Source organism: Carassius gibelio, chromosome A17, assembly GCF_023724105.1.
Source record: "Carassius gibelio isolate Cgi1373 ecotype wild population from Czech Republic chromosome A17, carGib1.2-hapl.c, whole genome shotgun sequence".
Lineage (NCBI taxonomy): Eukaryota > Metazoa > Chordata > Actinopteri > Cypriniformes > Cyprinidae > Carassius > Carassius gibelio.
The window spans coordinates 16,805,527-16,817,105 of record NC_068387.1 but is presented as its reverse complement, the minus strand read 5'-3'; the positions used below and the strand labels follow the sequence as shown (position 1 = coordinate 16,817,105).

The window sequence follows — 11,579 nt, the reverse complement described above, 5'->3', positions numbered from 1 at the left end:
TAAATTGATAAAGTACTGATATAGCACTAATGTGAACATACAGGAGAAAAGAAAACCATCCAAAGAGAATACTAGTTTCTGTGCCTTTTTATTGTTGTTGAACTTTAAAATACAATTTAAAACATTAGACAAAGACACTACTTCCTTTGCACACTTTTTTCTTCACAGAAACAGTACAAACATCTTTTCTTCAAGATGTCATAGCACTTCTGTCATTTTCATATTATATCTGATTGTGCGAAATCTCCACCTTAAAAATAATAGTGACAGTACAATAATAAGACAAACAACCAAAACACAACTAAAAAAGCAGACATGCAGAATGAAGCATCTCCCTTACTGAAGTGATCAAAACTGTATTATAATATAGTCTCTTCTTGTGTTTTTGTCAGTTGTGGTAAAACTAAATAAATAAACTTACAGGAAGTAAAAAAGTAAGGATGGTTAGAAGATAAAGGTGAAAAACTGCCTAAAAACAGGTAGTTACATATCAATTAAAGAAAGCACTGAACTGAATGACATTTAAAATAATGAGAAATAAAAAAGAAAAGCACATACTAAAATATTTATTATTTCATATATATATATATATATATATATATATATATATATATATATATATATATATATATATATATATACTGTATAGCAACCAGGGGTCAGTATTCATTTACAGTCTCTGGTTTCAAGTATTAAAATGTGCAATTCTGCATTTCACCTCACTGATTAAAAAGTGTCATTTTCACAAACTGCACTCAAAAATAAAAACCATAACAAACAAGTAATATATCATAGATTAAAGGTGAATATGCTATTCTAAATACTCAGTATATTAAAGACAAAGTGTCTTTACTGCTGAAGAAAAATCATCAGCAACATTTTCACATATTCCAGGACAATTCAATCCAGTTTAAACAAATTTAACAACTGTGGAAGTGAAGGAATAGGCAGTTTTTAAAAGATTACATTTTTACATTAAATGTGATTTTTTTTTTGTAATTAATTTTTTTAATGGATCAAACAGTGATTTTAGCTGTTTTTTGAAACCAATGAATGATGAGGCTGCAAGGTGATTGACTGAAGCTGTGTTCAGTCATATGTGAAGGCTGCTGGAGTTAGGATGGAGGGGAACATTAGGACCCTGGCCTGCATGAAGGATAGGTCGGGGAGAAGAGAGATGACTTTTGCTGCCTCTTCGCTTATCTTTTCATCTCTTTCTGGCTTCCTGTCAAACACACAGAAAGAATGAGTTTTTTCTCAGTAATTGCAGCACATTTACAACCTATTTTGACCTTTCTAAACCTCTCTAGCTGTAAAGTAGCCATATAGTTGTGCTCATCATGTCAAAAGTGTATGTATTCATGCATGCACATTTCTAACCTGGCTGTTGTTCTGGTTTTCTCCATAGACTCCATGAGTTTTGTAAATGCATCTGCAATGTTGCGACCAGTGGTGTTCTCCATTTTAGCTGTAGTCAGTTCATATATCTCTGGATCAACACCTAAAACATATTGTACATAATGAAATGTACAGAAAAATTGTTTTCATTTCCGTCATGCTTAAAACTTACAGTTCATCATGATGACAGTGTAACTATGTAAACAGGATCTCAGAAACATTTTAAAGATCATTTTTACCTTTCAATATCATTTTCCAGAAACACAGAAGCAAATTCACTCAATAGTGTATTCGATTAAAGGAAGAAAAAAAAGAGATACTCACAGAGGCAGATACTGTGAGAAAGTCCAGAGAGAGGAAGCCAAGGACAGAACACTAGACTACAAATGCTAAAGATGACAAGCTTCACTAAAGACTGATTTTGAAATCACAGATACAAGAGAACAGGAAGGAAAGAAGCTTTCACAGCAAACCACTCACTTCTCTGAGAAAAACCCTTTCTGTTCTAACCTGGTAGTGGAGTGTCAGTTTCACTATCTGAGCTACATTCTTCCACAGGGCCAAAATAGTCCAAATTTAGCTCTGATATTCCACCATCTAGTGCTTCACATGACAGCAGAACATGGAGGGCAGTATGTTGTTAGTTGTTAAGCATACCCACAATATATTAACAATATTTTACGCACTACCATTCAAACGTTTTGGGTCAGTACAATTTTTTTAATTAATACTTTTATTCGGCAAGGACGCATTAAATTGTTTAAAAGAGACAGTAAAGCCTTCTAAATAGTTACAAAAGATTTATATTTTAAATAGATGTAGTCAAACATTATATTTATCCAAGAATCCTGAATTTTATTGATCATGTTTTCCACCAAAATATGAAGCTGTTTTTAACATTGATATTAAGAAAATATTATTAAACAAAATCAGCATATGAGAATGATTTCTGAAGGATCATGTAACCCCGAAGAATATTTTAAAATAGAAACGGTTACTTTGAATGGTGTTTACTGCATTTTCTTAAAAAAAAAAAAAAAAAAAAAAAAAAAAAAAAAAAAAAAAAGGAAACAAACAAAAAAAACTTACCAACCCCAAACTTCTGAACAATAGTGTACATGTACAACAGCAGACAATCACCAGGAGATTTGAATTAGGAGCGACAGGGCAAGAAAAAGTGAAGAGAATAAGACAGGAGATGAAAGCAGACTATGAAGAGAAAAGAGAAACTATAGTCATACTGTAGTATAATATGTTTATTAATATATTTAATAACAATTTGGTGCAACCTAACAGAAAAAATCAGTGGCAATAATTTTGGTTAAAGAAATTTTCTGTATTTCTTCATTTAAGCTTGACAAAATTTGTGGCATAATGCTAATTATTTATCTCTAAAAATAACTGACTCAATCTTCAATAAAAAAGCAAAATATTAAGGCAACTGCACTGGGAGAAGGTCTTCAAATACACAATTCCCTAAAACAATACAGCCATAATAAACTGTAAGTGATTTTAAGCAAAAAACATTTATAAGAAAAAGAAAGGAGAAGTCAAAATTATTTTCCGTGGTAATCAACATTATGTATTGTATTTGAACCCATAACATTTCCTTAAAATCAAGCAAAAGCGGTATATCACAGTATGCAAGAAAACTTGGTCAAAAAAGTGCATCGATGAATATTTCACTGCTGGTCACAGTGGATTTTGAGACAGTATAAATAAAATCAAAAGAGGGAAACCAAAATTATACATTTACACTGATTGTATAACAGAAATGACTACCAAATTAAACCTTCACAATATTAAATATTTACTGTATGTAAATCTTTGAAAATGTGGTGGTGCTTCCCCTTTAATTGTAGACAAGGCCAGCTGTGCAATGGCTTCAAGTAAGCACCAGCAATAAGGTCAGCTATTCCAAAAAAGATTTGCAATCTCTTTTTTAGTCAAACCTAGAGTAGCTGGTGCACAGGAACCAATTTGGTTGTATTTTCACAACACAAATGAGAACTTGATAATGGGTATAATTCTCTTTATCTCAAATCTTGCATATAATGGCAAGGTAATAAATCACAGTTGAAGCTGCATACTTCTAGTCTGAGGTAGTATATTTCAGCCTCTCTGTGTGTGGACAGCATTGTGACAAGAGTCTGGACTTTAACAGTGAACAAGAGGGTAGAGAGGCGAGATATAAATATAAATGAACATTTAAAAGGGAAACTAAGATGAATGGATTTATATCTTTGCTGACTAAATAACGTTTCATGAAGAAAGACAAACAACTGGGGGAAAAAAAAGTTCCCCGTTCTTTGGATTATAAACAAGATTTTGATGGCTACTTCTCAAATTGTTCTGCTAATGCTAAGTTGGTCCTGTTTTAAATCAACACTGATAAAACAAGTACCAGGAGAGAAACTTTCCTAAGTGTTGGGTGAATTGTGAGGGGACAGGAAGTTTGAAAAATGGAGAGAAGAAAAGTGCGTCATGAGAGAGGAAGGAAGTGCTCAGACAGGGATAAACGGGAAAGCATCAGGAGTAGGATTTCTGCCGTGAGTGGCAAGTGGCTTTTTCTTGAACTCTAGAGAAGGAGGCACGGCGAAAAGACATACCGTCAATACTAATGGCCAAAGAGGACGCCACCTGCAGGATAACACATGAAGACTGAAGATTAGATCACTAATATATCTGTATCTATATATCTATGTGTATTTCTGCACTTTTCACCTGAGTGCATAGAATATTTCCACTCTCCACAGGAGCAAAAGGGGATAGTGCAGGGGAGGCTGGAGATTTTTGAGACTCTTTGGTGGGCTCCAGCATTCCCTAAGAAGAAGGGACAGATGTTTGGTGAAAACAAAACGTATATGATAAAATATATATTTAATTGTTAAAATTGTTCTTTAGCAAAAGCATCATGCCAACAAACTATTGAATGGCAGTGGATGTTTTTGTGAAGTTTAGGACTTTATTTACCAGTCCAGCAGCAAACATAGGCACGATCACTGGCTGCTTTGTATCTCCAGTGAACAACTACAAGAGGAATAAGAAGATGGTGAAAAAGTCAAATCAATAATAGTAAAAAAATAAAATAAAAAATAATTAGAATCAGCTCTAAATCCTGTGACAGTCTGGTTTTAGTGTACACTAACTAGCAATATACTTCACATCAGAGAAGAAGCACTTGTTATTAACAATATTGCATGTCTGTACTTTCAAGAACTCACAATATTCCTGATTCCTAGCCAATCCAGGAGTATTTTGTTGCTATGGGAACCAGCCCACTTGTATTTGAGGCCATGAGAGCCGAGGATGTCCTGAAGGTGGCGCCACATGGCTAATGCATTCCTGCAGAAATAAAAGAGAACCATGAGCTTTATATCTTTCTCTGAAACTATACACAAACTAAACACACAGGACATATTTAAACACTAGTCTGTTTAGTGCAGATAATTGTGAGATAAAGTTTAAAATAAGAAAGTCACAATTGTGAGATATAAAATCAACTGAATTGTGTTGCATTTGAAAGCAAATTCAGTATATGAGTCCTGACAGTTGAGAAGCTTGTACCCAAGATGAGTCTCTGACTCCTGAGAGCCACTTGTATCCCTTTGCTGCTGAGGATCGTGAATCTGTAGGAATTTGTGGAGGGGCAAGACCTCAGTGACCCCGCTGACCTCAGGACGGATGTCTGAAGGGAAGGCGGTTCTGAAGAGATGCTGTATTTTGCAGCTGAAATCAGCCTGTGAGGGAGACAAAACACAGGTTGCAGTTCATTTAAACTTCTTACATACATTTTAAATGTTTGACTGTGATTAACATCTAACAACTCACAGTGCTACTCTGGAGGTTGTCGCTAGAGGGCGCTAATGAAGTCTCATCATTTTGTTCTTCTTTACCCAGGTAAGCACTCTGTTCATCCTCAAATGTGGCCCATGAATCCTGACCCTCTTCAGTGGCTTCAGGTGGTCGAAATGCAGCCCACCTGTCCTCGCCTCCCACCACCACTCCTCCAGACGGAGCTGAACTAAAGTCAGCAAAACTGTCACTAGGAGGCAACTCTGAACAAAAAGCTACTTCATCATCCACGGACTCCTCAGCCAGCTCATTGTCATCCTTGAAGTCCTTCAGGGTGTCCGTGTCACCAAACTCATCATCTGTGGAGCACCTGGACATTGCAATGACAAATTCAGGAAATCCTTCCTGGGTGATAGATTCAGTTCGGCTGAAGTCTGAACCCTGAGTTGCATCTCTGAAATCTCCAAAATCCTCGTCGGCTGTGGAGTCCATGGGTGTCTCAAGCTCCTCATCTACTTGAAGCTCTGCTTTTACAGATGATCCATGAATTTCCCTTGTGTCTCCGCTCTGTGTGTCAGCGATTACATCCACATCCAGTGAGGGGGTCGACTCTGTTTCAGTTATATCTACACAGTTCGCAGACCCGTCTAGACAGCCTGCGTCACCACATACAACAAAGTTCTCCATTTGTTCATGCTCACCTTCAGCCTCTTGTGCATCTCCACAGGAAGTAAACGACTGGGAGTCACTACATGACTCCAGTATGGTTTCTGTCTCTCCAGGTTCAGATTCTTTAAGCGATAAGTGATTGTTCGAGTCTGACAGGTTGTCCATTTGGTTAATTAACCGGTTTCTGTCTAACACATCAGCTACACTGACATCCAGTCTAGAGCTTTCCTCAGTGTCTGTGCTTTCTAAGCAGATGGAAAGAGCTTTGTCCTGCTCTGAATTTGCACAAGACCCACTGTAGCCATTACTGAGGCTGTGTCCATCACCCATGTTGCTGTTTTGGACATCAGAAAGTATCGAGGTAGAGTTCTGACCATTTTCAGTAGAGAGCTCCATTTGTAGGTTGGAGGACGTCATGCCATTTGTGAGAATGTCAGACGATTCCTTCTCTGTTTTCTCGACACTGCTGATTGATTCTCCTACCATTTTTCTCTCGTCTTCCCATCCACTCCCCGATACAGTGACGTTCTGCACGGATTTGATGTACAGGTCAGGTGGGGAGTCCTCCAGTGCGTTTGATTGGTTGAATGTTGTGAGCGTGTTGAGCTCTGAGAAACAGAGACTGGAGGACATCCCTCCACCATCAAAACCCCCGAACTCCCCAAACTCATCCTCCTCTTCTTCCTCTCCAGCCTCATCCAGTGGAGGAGGAGAGGAAGAGTACAGCTGGATGACATCTGGCTCCATGCTCCTCTTGCGCCACCTGTGGCCACATGCACCCCTAGAGAAAAATAAATGTAAAAAACAGAAAGACAATTACAGAAAACTTGAGAAAGTTTGAGACATGAATTTAACATTCAAATTACTTTATCAACTCTTTTCAATTAGCATTATGTTTTTTTCCTCATCTGAATTTAGTACATATTTAATACTTATAATAGTGCACTCCTTGGCAGTTAGGTCTTGTAGTATAGTTTATGACTGAGCACTAAAAGCAGGAATAATACAATGGTAAAAAAATATATAAATAAAAAAAAAACCTTGTGAAAGGCTTCAGGCTGAAGTAGTCAGCACTGCTGGATCAGAGAGCAGCCCATTTATTATTTAACAGCACTTTAGATGTGACCCCTCTTTCATTGGCTAAATCTAGGGCACGGTTTAAAGAAAGCTGCAAAGAGTAACACGACTTTTTAGCTTGTGCATGAGCAGTGAAATGACTTGAAATTATTGTTTTAGTTTAAAGATTAATTTTTGTTGTTTTTTACTTTATTATAATAGGACACTGTTGAGCTGACAGGAAGCAAAGTGAGAGAGAGTGAGGGGGCAGGAAAGGTCAATGAACCGGGACTCGAACACCCGAAGCACAATGTTGGCTGTCCACGCGTATATTGGCACTAACATAACTTGCAATTATTGACTAGTCCTCAAACCTCAAAGGATCTGACATGTCTCACACGATGGTAAAAGTATACAGCTACTAATATTTAACCGATGGTCTGTAGACTCATTAACCTGGTGTAAAGTACAACTGTGGTGCAATGAGGAAAATCAATAATTGTGGTCATATGCAAATTCACCTTACATGAGTTTCAAGTAGGTTCACGTTTCCTTGTTTATGAAAGTTTCTAACACAGTCACAATTGTGAAAGTGAAAGCAAGTTTGTCAAGTTGCAAAAATCTGTACTGTTTTACACAGCTAGCTGATCTACACTCAGTTTAAACAAAATTATAATCAGGTGACAGCTGGATAACAATTCTAGGACTCAAGTTAAACTTGTAGAGCATTAACAGCTCAGAGACCGAGCATTGATATTAATGATTTATCAATATCAATGCAATGCCCTCAATTACATTTCAGTGAGCACTGAAACACTCAAACACCATTAGTTTTTCAAACACTTGATCCTTTTGCCTCCTTTTATTGTTTTACATAACAGTTCCAATGACAAAGGCCTGTATCAGCATCATGGATGAGGCATGATGATCTAATGGACACGGTTAGTAATCTGACTTGGGGAAAAACTAAATTAGGTCACACAGTAACCTACATACTCTACACTACCATTCAAACATTTGAGGCCCATAAATCTCTTTTGTTCAAAAATAATACATTTATTTGATCAAAATCACGGAAATATTTACAATTTTAAAACTATTTTCTATTTTAATATTTGTTTTTCAATGTAGTTTTTTTTTGGATGGCAAAGATGCATTTCAGCAGTATTTACTCCAGTCTTCAATGGTACATGATCCTTCAGAATATGCTGATTTGGTGCTAAAGAAACATTTCTTATTATCAAAAATTTTAAAACGCTTGTTTTGCTTAATATTTGTGTGGAAACCTTGAAAAAAAATTTCAGGGCTCTTTCATGAATAAATACAGTTGTTTCAAAAATATTTTTTTTGAATCTTTTGATCAATTTAATTCATCCTTCCTGAATAAAAGCATTAATTTATTTCGCAATAAACAAAGAAAAAAAATCTCAAATAAGTAAAAAAAATACATCTTACTGACCACAAACTTTTGAACAGTAGCATATACTGCGGTTTGAGTGTGTGTGTTTGTGTGCAAGATGATGTTTTTCTGCCTACTCATAACGAAAAGTAACTTGCACAGATGCTCTTTGATTCTGGAAAACGACAGTGTGCAAATCTCCCTACAGAAGTCTTTTACACAAGCACACTTCAGGCATTTATGATTTGAAATATTTTGCCTACTAGCCCACATACTAGAGTACTGAGTTTGCCTCATGCAAACAGACACGCTCATATACACATGCACACTGTGTAAACGTTGATATGTCCTCTTGGAAGGGAGTGTAAACTGATGAGGAAACCCAATCCACTTCCTTTGTGCCCTCAGACAAACAGCACAGACTCAGAGCTGGAGACCAAACATTAAAGGACAAAAACTTTTCCAAACATAAAGAAACAAAGATTAAGCCTAATCCCACATTAAAAACAACTTTCAATTGAAAACAACTAGAATAGTATTGTCCAGCAACAATACACAATACTAGTTTAGAGGGTATTTTTCTACACCCATGAAAGACAGCTGAGATTAACCAGCCTATGCTTTTCTGAAACAGAAACATTTAAGTTTATGCTGAGAATAAAGATGTTCAAAAAGCCATTCAAAGTATGAACCTATTACACCAATGAATTTTTCAGTCATTTTTAGAACCATAGGTAATACACTCACAAGAAATAATTTCTTACATAAACAGTAAACAATTACATTCACTGTAGAAATTCTATGACTTTTTTAATAATGGTCAAGAAATCATTAATACCCATGACTGAAAACTGAAAATCAAGGTTGTCCATGACCTTGGGGAATCCTACTTTATTATTATTTTACAAAACCTTTCTTTTTTTTTTTTTTTTACAGTAATTTAGTTTTTTACTGAAAAAACAGACTTGAATAGTAAAGTCTCATTATATACTTGTCGACTTAATGTAAAAAGGGGCATAATATGTCACCTTTATGTAATATAAATCTCTGGTGGCCCTAGAATGTGTCTGTAAAGTTTCAGCTCAAAATACCCCACAGATATTATATAATTTTGAAAATGCCTGTTTTTCATGCCTGTCTCTTTAAATGCAAATGAGCTACTGCTCCCTGCCCCTTTTCCAAACTAAGTTCTTACTCACACACAAGTTTACGTTAAAAACACACGAGTTACGAAAACAGTTGATTATGTCTGTGAAGGTTTTATGTCTGTGTGGCAGCAGCTATATACAGTAAATAAATCAATAATTCCACTGCTCTCTTGTCTCCTCTGAGGCTGGGACTCTAAGTTTGCATGTTTTGCTCAAACTTTCACCGTGCCATTACAATTGGTAAACCTTTGTTGCTTGCAAAATCAAAATGACAACACCTTGAGTGGAAACTTACAGATTAAGGGGCGGTTATATTAATAAGAGATCCCTTTGCCACGTCACCAAGGGAGCGAAATCAGACGCACTGTTTTCTCAGATGCTTGCAGAAAAAGGCTTACCAAAACAAAGTTACTGGGTTAATCACACCATAAAACTCACATAGAAACATGTATCTTGTGGCTATATGCATGACATGAACTACAATATGTGTTCTAAAATCCACTTAAAATATCAAAATAATAATTTCTTTATGGACTCTTCAAAATGGTTGCAACAACATTAAAAGCATAATTATCCAGAATGGTATTGTATGCTGTAGCAGTAACACTTGTCCTCACAAAAATCACTGGAATGGCCAAACCCATGCATTAGATTATCCGCATAATTTTAGCCAAATGATTGTAGGACTGTGCCATACGGGAGTAACCTGACGGTTACTTAACAAGTGTTTTGACTGAAATATGTATAAGCAGAAGACAAATAAGGCAATGCATAAATGACTCGTGACTCCTGGGTCATGCTACAGGGCAGACAACTAGATACCACAATAATGCAAACCAGGAGTCTTTCGCCCTCCTGTTTCATTTCTAAATACAGAGGAATAAACAGTATATAATAACAAAGAATAACATTATAAATAAACATTAAATACAGATTATTTGAATTGCATAGATTATATGTTTTTGTCTTTGGAACACAAAAAGGGCTGTTAATCGGACAGGGGTAAAAATTTCAATAGAGGTAAAATTGACAACCTGACAGCCACTATTTAGGTGCATCGCACCTTTTGATACAATGACAGTGAAAGGACTGAGACTAACATTCTGCCTTGACATTCAGCCTTTGTATTCCATGAAAGTCATACATGTTTGGAAAAATCTGAGTCTGAAAATGAATATGACAACGCTTTCATTTTTAGATAAATATTTCTTTAACGTGCACTCGACTAGCGGAAGTGTTTTGCGCGAGCTGTCAGATCTGTTCTGGTATTATAGTACGTGACTGTCATCAGCCGGTGTGGTTTCTAATCCACCTCAGAATAACAGTTATCAGGACTAAGCCACAAGAGTAATAATAAAGTAAGTAATCCCATCGACGTTGTCATAGAATTGTTTAGGAGACGCTCTTGTCCTGTGATCTGAGTGGAGTGACAACAGCGACAACATTATTCTTACCGTCACTTATCTGCTATGGATGATCATGACGGGCACCGATCCTGTTCAGCGAGAGGACAAGTATCGTCTCGTCCCGTCCCGTCCCGTCTCGTCTAAGTAAAGTTAAACTGGCTCTCACTGCCAGTTTCTACGCTCATCCGGAGTTCCGTGTCCAATAACATGCAACCGGAGCCAGACCTTTATTATCACTCTGCTAGGTCACAGTCACTGATCTACCGACCCCTGTCGGCACGGAGCAGGTGCAGACAACATACGTTTTATTTACATGTTTTTTATATATATAAAAAATAGAAAAACAAATTCTAAATAATAAAAAAAAAAAATCCTTTGTTACATTAGACTAATACAGAATCGTATATGTAAGTCATAGCTAATAGCAGGACACAACTTAAAAAAAAAAGAAAAAAAGTATGTTTTATATTTTATTATTTTTATGAGCTTACCAAGAAAAATAAGCTAGTTAATGCTTGTGCATTAATGCATCTGTAACCCTACCCCCGGTTAAAATAATATGACTATTTTTTTCCAGTTCACTGTTGTAAAATAATTTTGAAATAATATTAATCACCAGAAATATAATATTCATTGTCCTTCATTTTTAAGGAATTTAGTCTATTTTTTGCCATCTTTTGTCATAAAGTATATAGCCTATAAAAGCAC

The 11,579-nt window shown here is 36.2% G+C and overlaps 1 protein-coding gene across 1 annotated transcript; it reads right to left on the bottom strand.

Moving 5' to 3' along the window:
• Positions 1 to 69: 69 nt before the first annotated feature.
• LOC128031572 (aftiphilin) lies at positions 70 to 11,102 on the bottom strand. The gene is made up of 9 exons (XM_052619889.1): positions 10,920 to 11,102; positions 5,230 to 6,643; positions 4,966 to 5,138; positions 4,623 to 4,743; positions 4,372 to 4,428; positions 4,123 to 4,221; positions 4,008 to 4,038; positions 1,381 to 1,501; positions 70 to 1,225 (listed from the first exon to the last, which is right to left on the bottom strand). Exons 2-9 carry the CDS (start codon positions 6,607 to 6,609, stop codon positions 1,090 to 1,092), a joined length of 2,118 nt encoding a protein of 705 aa, XP_052475849.1. The 5' UTR covers positions 6,610 to 6,643; positions 10,920 to 11,102; the 3' UTR covers positions 70 to 1,089.
• Positions 11,103 to 11,579: the final 477 nt, after the last annotated feature.

Excerpts from the sequence above, each read along its gene's own strand:
- LOC128031572 (XM_052619889.1), bottom strand. The coding sequence starts at position 6,609 with ATGGAGCCAGATGTCATCCAGCTGTACTCTTCCTCTCCTCCTCCACTG. Across the intron at positions 4,744-4,965 it reads GAGTCAGAGACTCATCTTGG|GAATGCATTAGCCATGTGGC; the intron begins GTACAAGCTTCT and ends TTATTTCTGCAG. Across the intron at positions 1,502-4,007 it reads TTTGGCCATTAGTATTGACG|GTGTTGATCCAGAGATATAT; the intron begins GTATGTCTTTTC and ends AATATGTTTTAG.